Source organism: Gymnoscopelus microlampas (genome assembly GCF_963454915.1).
Source record: "Gymnoscopelus microlampas genome assembly, chromosome: 15".
Taxonomy (NCBI): domain Eukaryota; kingdom Metazoa; phylum Chordata; class Actinopteri; order Myctophiformes; family Myctophidae; genus Gymnoscopelus; species Gymnoscopelus microlampas.
Window position 1 is genome coordinate 16,873,791 of NC_139952.1, and position 17,067 is coordinate 16,890,857.

The 17,067-nt window shown below is 44.3% G+C and overlaps 2 protein-coding genes across 4 annotated transcripts in view; one reads left to right on the plus strand and one right to left on the minus strand.

Moving 5' to 3' along the window:
- med30 (mediator complex subunit 30) overlaps positions 1–17,067 on the minus strand; it is a 279,467-nt gene that overhangs the window by 60,247 nt on the left and 202,153 nt on the right. The window lies entirely within an intron of this gene.
- ext1b (exostosin glycosyltransferase 1b) overlaps positions 1–17,067 on the plus strand; it is a gene marked incomplete at its 3' end in the record, with an annotated part of 150,520 nt that overhangs the window by 1,656 nt on the left and 131,797 nt on the right. For all 3 annotated transcript variants that reach the window (XM_084081247.1, XM_084081245.1, XM_084081246.1), the window contains exons 2-3: positions 264–924; positions 1,651–2,081. In XM_084081247.1, coding sequence (XP_083937373.1) covers positions 376–924; positions 1,651–2,081 — 980 coding nt within the window. In that variant the 5' untranslated portion in view covers positions 264–375. The remainder of the gene's footprint in view (positions 1–263; positions 925–1,650; positions 2,082–17,067) is intronic.

The following is a 17,067-nucleotide window of genomic DNA, read 5'->3' on the forward strand; positions in this document are numbered from 1 at the left end:
TAAAAATGAGATATATATATATATATATATATATATATATATATATATATATATATACACAAAATATATTGTGAATTAGCATAAAAAGCATTAAAAGGTGTCCCTGGTTATAATAATAATAATAATAATCACCCTTTGGTATTGCACATAGACCCCATAAGTAACTACAGCTATTAGTCCAGTTCATACATAGGCCTATGGAGTTAAAGAGCCCAAATTGCTGTTGGGACAAAAGTGCTCACAAACCCGTTCCCTTCCTGCAGGGCATGGTGCAGGAGGTGGTGAGAGGAGCCTAAGAAGAACTTCGGGCCACTTCCCCAGACTTCTTCCCATTCGCAATCGACGCGCGGCCCCCCGGCCCCGCTCGCAGGACCCATGCAGGCCAAGAAACGCTACCTAATCCTGCTCTCCGCCGGCGCGTGTTTGGTCCTGCTCCTCTGCTTCGGAGGGGTCCAGCTTCCGGCGGCGGGCAGCAGCAGCGGCAGGAGCAGCCGGCACCACCATGACCGCAGCCGCGGCCACCACGGCGGATACCGAGGCCCCAACCAGCCCTGGCCCCACTTCTCCGACCCCTTACAAGCCTTCCTGCCCTGGGACCAGCCGGACACGGAGGAGTACAACCTCCACGTCTCGCCGCGGCAGAAGAGGGACGTCAACGCCGGCGTCTACAAGGCCAAGCGGTGCCGCATGGACTCCTGCTTCGACTTCGCCCGGTGTCAGCGGAACGGCGGCTTCAGGGTCTACGTCTACCCGCAGCAGAAGGGCGAGAAGATCTCGGAGAGCTACCAGAACATCCTGTCGACCATCGAGGCGTCGCGGTTCTACACCTCGGACCCGGGGCAGGCGTGTCTGTTCGTCCTGAGCCTGGACACGCTGGACCGGGACCAGCTGTCGCCGCAGTACGTGCACAACCTGAAGACCAAGGTTTGTAAAAAAGAGACTGCTAAATAAGTCTAAACCGGGGGTCTTCAAACAGGGGGGTCCGGGACCTCTAGGGCATTGGTTCTCAAAGTGGGGTCCGGGGACCCCCAGGGGTACTTGAGCGGGTTCCAGGGGGTACCCAGATAAATGTTGGATAGTTAGGAACCAAATGTTGCTGTAACTCTGAGAGTGTACAAATGGAACCAAATGGACCCTTACGGGTCCATTTGGTTCCATAAGGGTCCATTTGGTTCCATTTGTACACTCTCAGAGTTAAATTAACATTGATTTTACAATATAATGGCGTCCCAGGGATAGAAATGCCATTCAATGGGGGTCCGTAGCCTAATGCATGTCAAACTGGGGGTCCTTGAAATTAAAATGGTTGAGAATCACTGCTAGAGAGCCATAAAAATCTTCTCTTATCTTCTCTTAGGCATATCTTTTCAAATGGGGGTCCGCGGGCTAATAAGTGTCAATTTGGGGGTCCTTGAGATGAAAAATTTTGAGAACCACTGCCCTAGGGGGTCCTCAGAGTTACTACAGGGGGTCCGCCAAATCTTTGTGTGATATGATAAAACATTTTATCGTAACCACTTGAACCCTAGCATCCCTTTTCTGAGGAGAACTTTTAAGTAAACAAAAAAAGTTGAATCTGAAACACAATTTCAACACAATATGTACTTCCTTGTGATAATAAACATCTTGAATCTCTTTATCTCCTCGAAGGTCCAGAACCTGCCGCTATGGAACGACGGCAGGAACCACCTCATCTTCAACCTGTACTCGGGGACGTGGCCGGACTACACGGAGGACCTGGGCTTCGACATCGGCCAGGCCATGCTGGCCAAGGCCAGCATCAGCACCGAGAACTTCCGGCCCCACTTCGACGTGTCCATCCCGCTCTTCTCCAAGGAGCACCCGCGGACGGGCGGCGAGCGGGGCTTCCTCAAGTACAACGCCATCCCGCCGTTCCGGAAGTACGTGCTGGTGTTCAAGGGGAAGCGCTACCTGACGGGCATCGGCTCGGACACGCGGAACGCCCTGTACCACGTGCACAACGCCGAGGACGTGGTGCTGCTCACCACCTGCAAGCACGGCAAGGACTGGCAGAAGCACAAGGACGCGCGCTGCGACAAGGACAACGCCGAGTATGACAAGTAAGTCGGGAGAGAAAAACCTGAAGGTTGGAGTCATTAGTAGTGCACGCTACTGTAGTCCGCGCGCAATGGAGCGTATTCCCTTTTCTAAAATAGAAGGGGGGAAAACCTTGTACCTGCTGTGCGTGCGTGCGTGCGTGCGTGCGCGCGCGTGTGTGTGTGCGCGTGTGTGTGTGTGTGTGTGTGTACGCGCTCGTGTGTGCGTGCTCGCGATGACAGAGCTTGTGGTATCTGGTCTACAGGGAAGTACAGAGGGACTCCTTTTCCTGACCTGGAGGGTGTGTGTGTGTGTGTGTGTGTGTGTGTGTGTGTGTGTGAGTGTGTGTGTATGCACGTGCGTGCGATGACAGCGCTTGTGGTATCTGGTCTACAGTGAAGTACAGAGGGACTCCTGGTCCTGTCTGTCTGTCTGTCTGTCAATGCAGTGCGTGTGTTAATAAACATGGAGTAGATGTGCAATCGTGTCGGGGGCCATTGAAATCCATTGGCAGCGTTTTTCAGGGAGCCCAAATGGGTTGTGAATGTGATCCTCTCTCACTGTGCCCCCCCCCTACCCCCCCCTACTCCTTAACCTCGCTCCCTCTGAAGCGTGAACGAGAAGCTCTCTCTCTCCAGCCACTGCCAGTCTATTACCTCCCCGGGTTGTGGCGTAAATCACCCGGACATCCCCCTCCTCCTCCGCGGAGGAATTCAGCCCCACACTTCATGGCAGCGCCGGCTGCAGCTAAGCTAGGATATGCACGGGCATGTTTTGATTTGTTCCCTATACTTGGCGCAAATTAAGCGAAAGTCGACTGCAAAGACGCTGGACGGGTGTGATGATAACCCAGTATTAGTGGCTTTCCACCTTTTTGCAATTGCAACAACCCCCAGTTTGATATGCACGCATTAGGCCACGGACCCCAATTATTACCCTGTGAAATCCCTGTGTTAATTGAACTCTGGTCCATTTGGTTGAGCTCCATTTGTACACTCTCAGGGGTTGTAGACCTGTAAAGGGTCCAGGCAGTCATCGTGCCCTTGTTGTAATGACATGACACCGATTCACACTTATAAAAGGCCCACATAAAACTATAATCCAGGGTCATGTAGCTCATGACGGGTGTAATAATTTAGTTTGAATTATGAAGGTATTTAGCGAAAATATATCAGTCACGATGCGTTAATTATCTCTTTAATTTTCATGAGTTATTGCCGCCCCCACCCCCCCCATTGCGCCCCCAGGGACAGTCGTTTACCTCTAATTTCCCAGGTCTCAGTTTTTGTCAGGGCGTAATGAATGTTTGAGTCAACAGCAACAGTCAAAGGTTTGGTATTTTTAATAAAGAGTGAAGCTTTTGTCAGTGAGGTAAGGTTTACATAGCTAGATTACTTAAGTTTGGCTGCCAAGTTCACTTGTCAGTGAGTGATGCCGGTTTGATTTGCATTTATCTGCTTGTGGTTTCAATACCTTCGGTAATCCTGGATAAACTCAGGCAGGCATGTGATAACAGACCCTCCTCAGCGCGCCTCTCTCTCTCTCTCTGTCTCTCTCTCTCTCTGTCTATCAGAGAAAGGGTTCTCTCTCTCTCTCTCTCTGTCTATCAGAGAAAGGGTTCTCTCTCTCTCTCTCTGTCTATCAAAGAGAGGGTTTAACCCATTGATACCTGGAACGCATCTGTGTCACTTTAGATGTCTTTGGCTATTCAAAAATAGCAGATATACAAGCTCATAGCACGGTACCGAGTGCCGCGCTACGAGCTTGTAGATCTGCTATTTTTGAAAAATCGTGAAAATTATTTTTTTCATATTTTTTTCCGAATTTCTTTTAGGATTTGGATTTTTTTTAGAGGCGGCCTCAGGTCTTAATGGGTTAAGGACAGGACAGATTTGTTGCACTTTGGAAAGTAAACCCACCTGATCAATCACGGAGCAAGAGATGGATGAATGTTTACAAGAGGGCATATAAGATCTAGCCAAATTCTGGCTGGTGATATGCAGAGGAAGTTTCCCCTTCTTGAACTTGAATTGAACCCTCAAACTCCTCTGCTCTCTTCACTGACACACTGAAAGGGCCAAAAAAAGCAGCTCTGACAAATCTTCACAAGAATGTGCATGTCTGTCCATTACTCATCCTTTTCTGCAGATCGACCCATCTCGTTTCTTTCCCCCAAGTCTCTTTCCCAACCCTCTCTTCCCTCTTTCTCTCAATGGATGCCTTTGGCTCCATGTCACCTGTGGAGAAATGTGTCATCCGTTATCCGACATTCCTGTTGTCTCCGGATGGCGCACCTCTCCGCCCTGCCGTACCCAGGGTTCTGTCTATAAAGACATCTAGATTTTAACCCATTGAGACCTGAAGCCGATTCTACATGTCTCCTAAATCTCAACAGTATTCTGAAAAACCTATGTTTCTATATCAGTGGTGCTCAATCTTTTTCATGTCAAGGACCCCCAAAATTATATGTATTTGGCCGCGGACCCCCATCAAAATATTTTGTTCCAGGGACCCCCTGGAAAGCAAAGTTTTGAGTTAAAAATGTTCGCTTTAAAAATATATATCAAAGATTTTCACCCATTTTCACGATTTATCAAAAATAGCAGATCTACAAGCTCGTAGCGCGGCACCGAGAGCTTGTATATCTGCTATTTTTGAATAGCCCAAAGTGTAAAATAATGCTTTTTAGCTCAAATCTAAAAATTACACAGTTCCAGGTCTCAATGGGTTAAAGCCTAATCTATGTGTTGCTGCACGGTGGTGTTAGTCACCGACTTTTGTTTACATTTGTTAACATTTCCAAGTGAAAAAAAAATGGATTGATTGAATATTTTATTGACAATTTAATAGTACCACAGCACGTTACAAAAAAGAAAAGCCAAATGGATAATCGCTAAAACGCCAAAGGTTAGTTTCCATTGTGATCCGTGTACCCAACTCGAGCCTGACTGACAGTCTCTGTACTTTATAGAAACCAACTTTATGACCGCTAATGAGAGGGGCATATTTGTTTGTTGATATTCAGATCGATATCGCAGCCAGTCGTTTAACTTTGGAACGTCAATGAAATACTTGACTTCTCTATCGCCGCCGACTTCCCCCAGCTTAAAATAGACTCTAGACGGATCCATTTAAATGCAATCAATCAGATTTAGTTCTCAGGGCACATTTCTTTCAAAGGCTAATAACGCTGTGTGCTTTGCTCATGTTAGCCTAGTTCATTGGTTTTAAACTTTTCTCCTTATCCAAATGTGGGTTTTTCCTCCCAGAACTGTATCGATCAGTGTTTCCCATTCACTGACTTAGACCACTCAAAAAAATTGTACGTTTGGTTGTTTTGACAACAAACCCATTTTCCTGTATGAACGGATTTGGCAACATTGGCAAAAAAAAAGTGAATACATCCTGAATCCATTTCTTCTTGTGTGATTTAAGGACCAGTTTCAAAGTGATCACTTGGCTGCCTTTTTTCATTTTAATACAATCTGTCTATCAAAGAGAGGGTTTAACCCATTAAGACCTGGAACTGTGTCATTTTTAGATTTGAGCTAAAAAGCTTTATTTTACACTTTTGGCTATTCAAAAATAGCAGATATACAAGCTCATAGCGCGGCACCGAGTGCCGCGCTACGAGCTTGTAGATCTGCTATTTTTGAAAAAACGTGAAAATGTGTGCAAATCTTTGAATGTATATATTTTTAAAGCGAACATTTTTAACTCAAATCTTTGCTTCTGGGGGGTCCCTGGAACAAAATATTTTGATGGGGGTCCGCGGCCAAATACATATCATTTTGGGGGTCCTTCACATGAACATTTTGCTACCTTCCGCTCTGGGTCGTGCTTCGAGAGACACCGACCCTACAGTTAGCTCTCTGAGAGGTATGAGAATCTTTGGCCAGCCAGCCAGCCAGCCAGCCAGCCTGTTAGTGCTCCATTTCCACCGGCAAGAAGAAGGAGAGCAGTGCCTTGGAGGGACGTCGCCGTGGCGTCATGGAAGTGAGGAATGCGCACACGTGTCAGAGCAGCTGTTAGGGGGCTGAGGGGAAGGAACGCTGCCAAGGCAGGCAAGAGTCCGTGCACAGTATACATACATACATACATACATACCTGGTCCTGGATGTTTTTCATCACACATTTGAGACACAAGTGTCTCCCTAAAGCCCAACAGTTTTCTGAAAAAACATATGTTTCTATGTCAGTGGTGCTCAAACCTTTTCATGTCAAGGACCCCCCACAACAATATGTATTTGGCCGCAGACCGACCCCCCCATCTCAAAATATGTTGTTCCAGGGACCCCGAGAAGCAAAGATTTGAGTTGAAAATGTTCGCTTTAAAATATATATATATATATTCAAAGATTCACACACATTTTCATGATTTTTGAATAGCCAAAGTGTAAAATAATGCTTTTTAGCTCAAATCAAAAAGTGACACAGATACGTTCCAGGTCTAAATGGCTTAACCCATTGAGACCTGAAGCCGATTCTACATGTCTCCTAAAACTCAACAGTTTTCTGAAAAACGTATGTTTCTATATCAGTGGTGCTCAATCTTTTTCATGTCAAGGACCCCCATCTAAATATTTTGTTCCAGGGACCCCCCAGAAGCAAAGACTTGAGTTAAAAATGTTCGCTTTAAAAATATATATATTCAAAGATTCACACACATTTTCATGATTTTTCAAAAATAGCAGATCTACAAGCTCGTAGCGCGGCACTCGGTGCCGCGCTATGAGCTTGTATATCTGCTATTTTTGAATAGCCCAAAGTGTAACATAATGCTTTTTTTTTTAGCTCAAATCAAAAAGTGACACAGATACGTTCCAGGTCTTAATAGCTTAACACACATACTCTTGACTTGCTGGATAGACAGGATGGGATGGCCACGAGTGCGTACCAGCGGGTCATACATGCTTTTTGTCGGCCCGGCCGTCAACACACGCACACATGCGCTCACTCACACAGGCTGTCATCAACGGGTGGCTTTTGCTCCAGCTTGGACGTGTCTTGTCAGGGGTCGTGTCTGTCCGGGTTCATCTCTGCCTCTTGCCCTCCAAACCTCACTACCTTCCAAATGGAATGCATTAGAGCAGGAGGGGGACATTGAAAACCCTACTTGGCTCTCCGCGCACGATCAGTCAAGTCACATCGTATGACCACCAGCACCCACCGACACGGACAACTATCAGCACGTACACACACGCACACAAACACGTGACCTTTTGGCGTACAGACACACACACACACACACACACACGCATAACCATTGTCAGTTATACACCTATGCATACATAGACCGGGTTATGTCCATTATGCCATTGGTTCTCAAAGTGGGGTCCGGGGACCCCTAGGGGTACTTGAGGGGGTTCCAGGGGGTCCCCAGCTAAATGATGGACAGGAACCAAATGGACCCTTATGGTTCTGTAACTCTGAGAGTGTACAAATGGAACCAAATGGACCCTAACGGGTCCATTTGGTTCCGTTTGTACACTCTCAGAGTTAAATTAACATTGATTTTACAATATGAATTGGGGTCCCAGAGGTATAAATGCCATTAAATGGGGGTCCGTAGCCTAATGCATGTTAAACTGGGGGTCCTTGAAATTAAAATGGTTGAGAATCACTGCTAGAGAGCCATAAAAACCTTCTCTTATTGTGGTCCCTGGCTTATCTTTTCAAATGGGGGTCCGTGGGGTGATAAGTGTCTATTTGGGGGTCCTTGACATGAAAAAGTTTGAGAGCCACTGCATTATGCGTTCAATTTGTGTGTGTGTGTGTGTGTGTCACACGCACAAAACAATCCGGACCTGGCACATCCATTCAATTGATTTTCCCGAGTTGCAGTCACTTCGCCTTTCGGAGTCTCTGACTCCCTTTCCATCCATGGTCAGGCATTGATGAAAGAGCCCATTCATTGATACATTATCCAAAGAGTCCTTGGAGCACTTGACAATGCTTCGAGGAGACGGGGACAGAGAACAGCTATTAGTAGCTTGGCGGTACACACAACAAGCCGTTCCCAAGTAATACTGGGGTGGATCGTTACAAATCATGTCATGTCATGTATAAACCACCCTTTGTTGTTGTTACCACACGCTGTTAACGAGCGGGCATGTTGTTTTTGAATTGCTCCGGATTTGATATCGATAAATCAACTCCTGATTCATTTCAGCTGGGTGTTTGAAATGAATGAAGTGTTTCCGGTGCGTTATCGCGATCCCACCCGTCCACGATTACGCAGTCATTATAGGCCTACATAGTCAGAGAAAGCCTAGTACCTTTCCCCCGCCGTGTGTGTGTGTGTGTATATAAACTAATGCTGAATCAGAGCGCTATTGTATATTAACCCATTAAGACCTGAGGCGATTCTTAAAAAAAATCTAAATCCTAACAGTTTTTCGGAAAAAAAATATAGAAAAAATATTTTCACGATTTTTCAAAAATAGCAGATATACAAGCTCATAGCGCGGCACTCGGTGCCGCGCTATGAGCTTGTATATCTGCTATTTTTGAATAGCCAAAGACATCTAAAGTGACACAGAAGCGTTCCAGGTATCAATGGGTTAAGTGTGTGGTCTTATCCCGTTGGCAAGTAGTCGATTCTACAGAATGAATGGTAAAGTGTCAGCGTGTATCGCTCGAGTAGTGAGCACATCTCTTCACTTTGAAACGCGCCGTTTATTACCATGAGTGATCTGTCAGGTCTGACCGTGCATTTCCTCTTCCTTGCACTTCTGTGTGTGTGTGTGTGTGTGTGTGTGTGTGTGTGTGTGTGTGTTTTTTTTGCGTTAAGCCTATCACACTGGACGGCAACATCATCATCCCACCCATTTAATACTTAACCAGCTCCGTCGGCTCGTATTGATGTTGCACTTTAACCACTACTACACTGGCATCCAATGCTCCCAAGGTCACCCAGGAGACTTGAACCGAAAGAGGAAATCAGAGAAATTGATTTGAGGAGAAGGTTGGGGTGGAGGGTGGAGGGTGGGGGGGGGGGTGGGGGGTTGAGAATGGGAGAGGTAAGCGGAGATCTAGTTACAGTCGGAAGGAAATACAGAGTCGGGCTATTTGAGCGTGCATGGGAAGAGATGTGTGACCACGATGCACTGTGATAGTCAGTGATCCAGTACATCAATCATGGCAGTCAAGTGTGTGTGTGTGTGTTTGTGTGTGTTTGTGTGTGTGTGTGTGTGTGTGTGTGTGTGTGTGTGTGTGTGTGTGTGTGTGTGTGTGTGTTTAGGTGGACAAAAGTCTTCCAAAAGATAGCAGCTCAGTGCTTCTGCATGTTTTATCTTCGACAACTGTGTCATCAGCAGGAATTCTTCTCCCCACTTGAGAAAAGCCTCTCGTAAGCCTTTGGGTCAGTGAAAAGACATAAAGGAAGTCTCACTCTCTCTCTCGCTCTCTTTCTAGCCATTCCCTTCCTCTCTCTCTTCACCCGCATTTGTCTTCTCCCCCTTTTGTTGTTAAAAAATGACATATTTTCCAAAAATGTCAAAAATAGTGGAAATAGCCGATCTCTAAGCTCAAAACACGTTGCATGTTTTGAGCTTATAGATCGGCTATTTCCACTATTAATGTTTATTTTTAAGTATAAAGTAATGAAATGTGTTATTTGTCATATCTGCCCTGTGCAACTTCTGTCTCCGAAAGCTAAAAGCCAAACAGAGATGTCATTTCTTATTCATAACGTTCCATTGATTTTCAACGACAGAAACGCAATTAAATCGTTAATTTGAGTGATAATCAATCGTCAACTTAAATGTGTAACCGTGACGGCCCTACGTTTGCGTTGCCGCCGCGCCACAAATCGAGAATTGGGGGCGGTGGATCTTTCTGGGCGAGCAAACTCAACCCAACAGCAACAACAACACCTCCTCCTCCGTGCCACATCCCTCCCTGTATGACGGCATTGCTGGGGGGGGGGGGGGGGGGGGGGAAATGTAAAAAATGTAAAAGACAGCATTGCTATCTGAACGCCATTTCACCTGGATGTCAGTGCGGTAATGTTGCCTGACAAGCGGACTTGTACCGGACAGTGGGGGGCTGTCATGCAATCTGCTACCTTGAGGTTCAGCAAGGGGGGGGGGAAGGTGCCGGCTCTGTCTCGCTCCCTCCCTCCCTCCCTGCCTTGTTGCAGTTGTTTGTGTTTTCTCTTTGTCAGACTAATAAATCATGCATATTTCATGATGGCCTGTTCTCACTTAGATAAAGTACTGGCTTATGTTAGGGAATGCTAATGATCCTGAAGATAATTAGCTAGAATGTGGTGCAGCTTAATTAGAGCTCTTTGATATGTGCGTGTGTGTGTGTGTGTGTGTGTGTGTGTGTGTGTGTGTGTGTGTGTGAAAGAGAGATTTAAGCTCGGAACGGCGCAAACCCACACTTTGTTGTTATCTTATCAGTATATCTATCCATCTAATTTCCCATGACGTGCTCTTTCTCTCTTTCTCGCACACATTTTAATTACTTAATTAAGTCATTCATTAATTAATTTTAATGACCTAATAAGTGAAGCCGTTTTTTAGTGGACTCCAATGTCATTGAGTGTTTTTTTTGTTGTTGTATTATCTGCAGAATGTGAGGGAGTCCATCATGTTGTTGTGTGTGAAATGTCAACACTTAGTGTAACCCATTAAGACCGGGAAAGCATCTTACACTTTAACCATTATTTTATACTTTGGCTATTCAAAAATAGCAGATATAAAAGCTCATAGCGCGGCACCGAGTGCCGCGCTATGAGCTTGTAGATCTGCTATTTTCGAGTGGTGCCAACCACTCCTACATTTGACTTTGTCCGTGTGTCCGTATGTCCGTCCGTATGTTTGAGCACGGCTGATTGGTCAAGCTTCACGTGACACGTGACAATATGGTGTCACGTGACAACATATTGTTGCTGATTGTTGCGGATGCAACCAGTTACACTTTCAAAGGCACCGCTCTCTTCACACTGGGTGTGATTTTTTTTTTTTTTTAAATCATGAAAATTTGCACAAATCTTTGAATTTATATATTTTTTAAAGCGAACGTTTGTAATGCAAATCTTTCCTTCTGGGGGTCCCTGGAACTAAATATTTTGAGAAGGGGGAGGCCTGTGGCCAAATGCATATAATTTTGGCGCTCCTTGACAGGTCTTCAATGGGTTAATCAGGGTACTTGTGCAGTGATTCCTGGTTGCCATTGTGACTGTGTGTGTGTGTGTGTGTGTGTGTCTGTGTGTGTTTCATATCTAATCGGAAACACGGCTAAAACATGCCATTCTCACAGGTCCAGGAAGTGCCTCTAATCTGTGTTCATAGCCACTGAATATACATGAACACACCAGATGAGTCACTGGTTATTTGACATAACAAAACGGTTGCATAAGAGATGGATAGATGCTGTAGTAGACAGGAAAAGAGATGGTAGAAAAACGGACGTGTCGAGCTGCCACGTATGAACAAAATGTGACATTATTCAATATAGCTTTTTCTTAACTCATCCAGTGCCATTGACGTCAAAGACGTCCACATTTTCAAAAGCCCAGAGCGCCATTGGTGTCAAAGACCAGAACCCAAGATAACTTGATCCGAAGATTTACTGCTCCATTCACTTCTTGGTTAACTTATTACTTTAAAAAAATCCTGTATATATCGGCTCCTGTGTACTTTTTTGTTTTTACTACGTATTTTTGGCCGAGACATGCTATTTTCAAAGGGTGGAATAAAGCGAACGGGAGGTCACAATGAAATTTTTTTCTTTTCTTTGCGGAAGCACAGTCAAACCCTCTGTGGTTAACCCATTAAGACCCGAGGCCGCTTCTAAACATTTTTTAAAATCCCAACAGTTTTTCGGGAAAAAATATTTAAAAACTCATTTTCACGATTTTTCAAAAATAGCAGATCTACAAGCTCATAGCGCGGCACCGAGTGCCGCGCTATGAGCTTGTAGATCTGCTTTTTTTTGAATAGCCAAAGAAATCTAAAGTGACACGGATGCGTTCCACGTCTTAATGGGGGTTGTTAACAACCATCAGGGGGGATCGATCATACCGGAGATAAATATTCTGTGACTACTTGAAAATCTTAAGGAAAAATCAAAAAAAAATCTCTAGCACTGGGGCAAACGCAGCCAGAAATAAGTCTGGCACTGAACGAGTTAAGAGAAAATGACCTAAAAAATGTCACTCGGTGACTCAGTGAACTCTGTACGCCTGCTCGTCTGTTTGTTGACCATTTGCGATCATTCCAAAATTGAGGATTCTGCGTAGTTGTCTGTACTCTCGTCTGCGTATAGTTGGGTCTGTGTGGGTGTTTATCCATCCATGTAAGTGTTCCCCCCGGGTTCGGCCTTTTGTCCCTCCCTGTATGTTGGTGTGTGTGTGTGTGTGTGTGTGTGTACACACACAAGCTCGCGTATGCCTGTGTATGTGTGTTTGTGTGTGTGTGCAGGGGGGTACCGAGGAGGTCGTGACCCACAGTGCAGTCTGTCCTGACCAAAGTGACGAAGGCAAAGCCCTGCTCGTTGACCCACATACAACGGAGAGATTACCACCATGGCCAAACAGCCCCCTGGCTGCTTCAGAGAGATAATGGAGAGGGGGGGGGGGGGGCGGCAGGCCGGGGGGCTTGGCCATGAGAGGAAGATATCCATTGGTAAATCTGTGGTTGTGTACGAATGGAGCCGAATGGAGCCGACACTCTGAAGAGTTACTTTAACCCATTCAATCCTGGAACGCATACTGTGTCCTTTTTTAGATGTTTTTCTACACGCTCTACGAGCTTGTAGATCTGCTATTGCCCAAAATAGAATTTGGGTAGAATAAAATCTTTTTTTTTCCAAATCTTTGAATATGTATATTTTTTAAGGCGAACATTTTTAACTCAAATCTTTTGCTTTTGGTGGGGTCCCTGGAACTAAATATTTTGAGATGGGGGGGCGGGGGGGGGGGGGGGGGGTCCGCCGCCAAATACATATCATTTTGGGGGTCCTTGACATGGAAAAAGTTGGATTCACCACTGATATAGCATCATAAGTTTTTTCAAAAAAACTGTTAGGATTTAGAAGACATTTGTAGAATCCCCCAGAAGCAAATATTTGAGTTACAAATGTTCCCTTTTAAAATGTATATATTCAAAGATTTGCACAAATGTTCAAGATTCTTCCCAAAAAAATAGCAGATCTACAAGCTCGTAGCGCGGCACTCGGTGCCGCGCTACGAGCTTGTGTATCTGCTATTTTTTTTAAATCCAAAGTATAAAATAATGGTTATGGCTCAAATCTAAAATGACACGGATGCGTTTCCCGGGTGGAACGGGCTAACATTCAGGATTGTCACAGTGTACTGATCCATCTTCATTCAGCACCCATCCACCAGCAGCTTGCACCCCCCCCCCTCCCTCGGTTAGATGCCTGCCGGGCCCAGCCCGCCCGCTATGCATGGGGAGGAGAGATTGATCAACTGGGGAGGCTCTATCTATATGTCCCCCCCAAAATGAAAATCGATGGGATCATTATCACAGCAGTGGGCCAGCCCCTGGAATCATTTCCTCCTATTAATAACCCACTAAGACCAGGCACGCATCTGTGTGTCATTTTAATATTTCTCTGGCTATTCCAAAAAATAGCAGATCTACAAGCTCATAGCTATGAGCAATGAGCAATTCTTTGAATACGTATTGTTCAAAGCGAACATTTGTAAACTGTCAAATGTCTCAACAAATGTCCTAGTAGTTTTTCTGGAAAAAAAGTATCGTTTCTATATCAGTGGTGCTCAAAACCTTTTCTTGTCAAGGACCACCCAAAATGCTATGTTTTTGGCCACCGATGCTCATCACAATATGTTGTTCCAGGGACCCCTTCAGAGGCAAAGATTTGAGTCAAAAATGTTGTTTCGAAAAAACACATGTATTCAAAGATTTGCACAAATGTTCAAGATTTTTGTGCCGCGCTATGAGCTTGTAGATCTGCTATTTTTGAATAGCCAAATAAATCTAAAAAAAGACACTGATTCTTTCCCGGTCTAAATGGGTTAAAAGCTGGCCAATACCGCCCCCACCAAAAAAAAGAGCCGACCCATAAAATAAAATAAAAGCCGAACCGGAGGCTCTCAGTAACCGTAATTGAAAGTGTGAAGAATAACAAGGTGTCAAAAAACGCAAAAAAAAAAAAAAACGCCGTTTCATCCACCGGGAGTGTCAGGAAACGCTTAAGTGGGAATGAATTAATAAGAGACGAGGGGGAGCGAGGTAGTAAAAGTCGTAAAGCCACCCTTTCTCTTCTCTCCTCTCTCGTCTCTTCTTCCCTTCTTCTTCTCTGTTCCACGCGCAGTCGTATCGTATCGCTCATTCTCTCCCATACCGTGTCTTTTCTCTCTCTCTCTCTCAGTTCTCTCCTCTTCTGTTTTAACCCATTGTGACCTGAAGCCGATTCCTAAATCCCAACAGTTTTCTGAAAAACGTATGTTTCTATATCAGTGGTGCTCAAACCTTTTCATGTCAAGGACCCCCAGGATTATATGTATTTGTCCGCGGCCCCCCATCAAAATATTTTGTTCCAGGGACCCCCAGAAGCAAAGATTTGAGTTAAAAATGTTCGCTTTAAAAATATATATATTCAAAGATTTGCACACATTTTCACGATTTTTCAAAAATAGCAGATCTACAAGCTCATAGCGCGGCACTCGGTGCCGCGCTATGAGCTTGTATATCTGCTATTTTTGAATAGCCCAAAGTGTAAAATAATGCTTTTTAGCTCAAATCTAAAAATGACACCGTTCCAGGTCTTAATGGGTTAAAAGAAATAAGTTTCCTGGCAGGCAGGTAATAGATGGAAACGCTAAATGCCTGAGTTTAGTTATACTTAGTTCTGCGCAGGTTTGGCACACCAAAAATAACACGTTGTGAACTTGTTAGGGCTGTCGACTTTCCTCAGAAATGATATTCGAATATTGGTCTTAAAAATGTGCAGATATTCGAATATATTCCAATATTATTATTATTATAAAAAATATATATATTTAACCCATTGAGACCTGAAGCCGATTCTACATGTCTCCTAAATCTCAACAGTATTCTGAAAAACGTATGTTTCTATATCAGTGGTGCTCAATCTTTTTCATGTCAAGGACCCCCAAAATGATATGCATTTGGCCGCGGACCCCCATCAAAATATTTTGTTCCAGGGACCCCCAGAAGCAAAGATTTGAGTTAAAAATGTTCGCTTTAAAAATATATATATTCAGAAGATTTGCACACATTTTCACGATTTTTCAAAAATAGCAGATCTACAAGCTCATAGCGCGGCACTCGGTGCCGCGCTATGAGCTTGTAGATCTGCTATTTTTGAATAGCCCAAAGTGTAAAATAATGCTTTTTAGCTCAAATCAAAAAAGGACACAGTTCCAGGTCTTAATGGGTTTAAAAAAAAATTAAAAAAAATCGACAAACAGTACAAAAAACAATGTATGGAGTGTTCGGATCCAATAAAACATATCTTTTGTTTGTTTTTATAACATATTATATATATTTTATTTTTTTAACAAACATATTCGAATATACATATTTTCCCAATATTCAAATAATATTCGAATATCGAATATTCGTTTGACAGCCCTAGAACTTGTATTTTCGGTGCATGCACACCGCACGCAAAACAAAGTGTATCAGTCTTTCGGTTGCGCGAGCGAGTTGGCGGCTGATTGGGCGAGATGGGGTATCCGACTGGCTTATGTAAAACGTGATGACTAGCGATAGACACATGATTGGCTGCTTATTATTAAGTTCTCCATGGGGGGGGGCGATGAAAGGAAGACATGGCACCTGTCTGCTGGCTCAGAACGCCAGAACGAGACTCTTGACAATCTGTCTCGTTTAGCGGATAGAAAAAAAGAATTAAGGAATCCTTCACTCTCTCACACAACTCAGCTTTCCCCAAGTGGGACAGGCATGCTGTGACAGGGGGGGGCAAAACTTTTCTCTGAGCACATATTAAGTTCTCCCTCCCTCTGCACATTTCTCCCTTCTATGCTTAATTCCCCCATTATTCCATTTAACCCTTTTAAGACCGGGAACGCATCTGTGTGTCATTTTTAGATTTCTTTGGGCGATTCAAAAATAGCAGATCTACAAGCTCATAGCGCGGCACCGAGTGCCACGCTATGAGCTTGTAGATCTGCTATTTTTGAAAAATCGGGGGGAAATCGTGGCACAATATTGGATTATATATATTTTTAAAGCGAACATTTGTCAAATATTTAGTTCCAGGAACCCCCAGAAGCAAAGATTTGAGTTACAAATGTCCGCCAAAAGAACAAAAACAAAAATCGAATATTTGCACAACTTTTCATGATTTTTCAAAAATAGCAGATCTACAAGCTCATAGCGCGGCACTCGGCGCCGCGCTATGAGCTTGTATATCTGCTATTTTTGAGTAGCCCAACGAAATCTAAAAAAAATGCCACACGGACGCGTTCCCGGTCGTAAAGAGTTAACGTTTCGCCACGTCAGCCGTTTATGCCGTTCACCCTGGTGGGAGGAGTTGATTGATGTAACTTGCTCGGAAGTGACACGAAAACCCGCTATTTTGTTTGTTGCCGCGTGTCTCTCGTGGTGTCTATTGACTGCAATTTGCGAAAGAATTAGATTTACCTATCCCTTCCACCTTGGTCCCTGTAGGGGCCAGCCTAAAGAGACTCCATAGTGAAATTACACGAGTCACTGACGTAGTTGTAAATGACATTCTGGGGTGAGCGGCTCTCTCAGCTTTTAATCTAATATTGTTTTTTTTTTTCGGGTACCCATACAGCTCCCACTGTTTCTCTTCATCTAACTAGCCTAGTTGGCACAGGCTTTGCCTCGGAGTGAATTAGGCTGTGGTTGCGTGCTTATTATCTTTTTTTTTTTTTTAAAGATTTGTTTATTGACAGAGTACAAAGTACATCCATCCATTTTACATTTTATACAACAAGAAAAGAAAAAAGACAATAGAAAACAAAAAGACAGAAAAAGCAACCCTCCCTCCCAAACC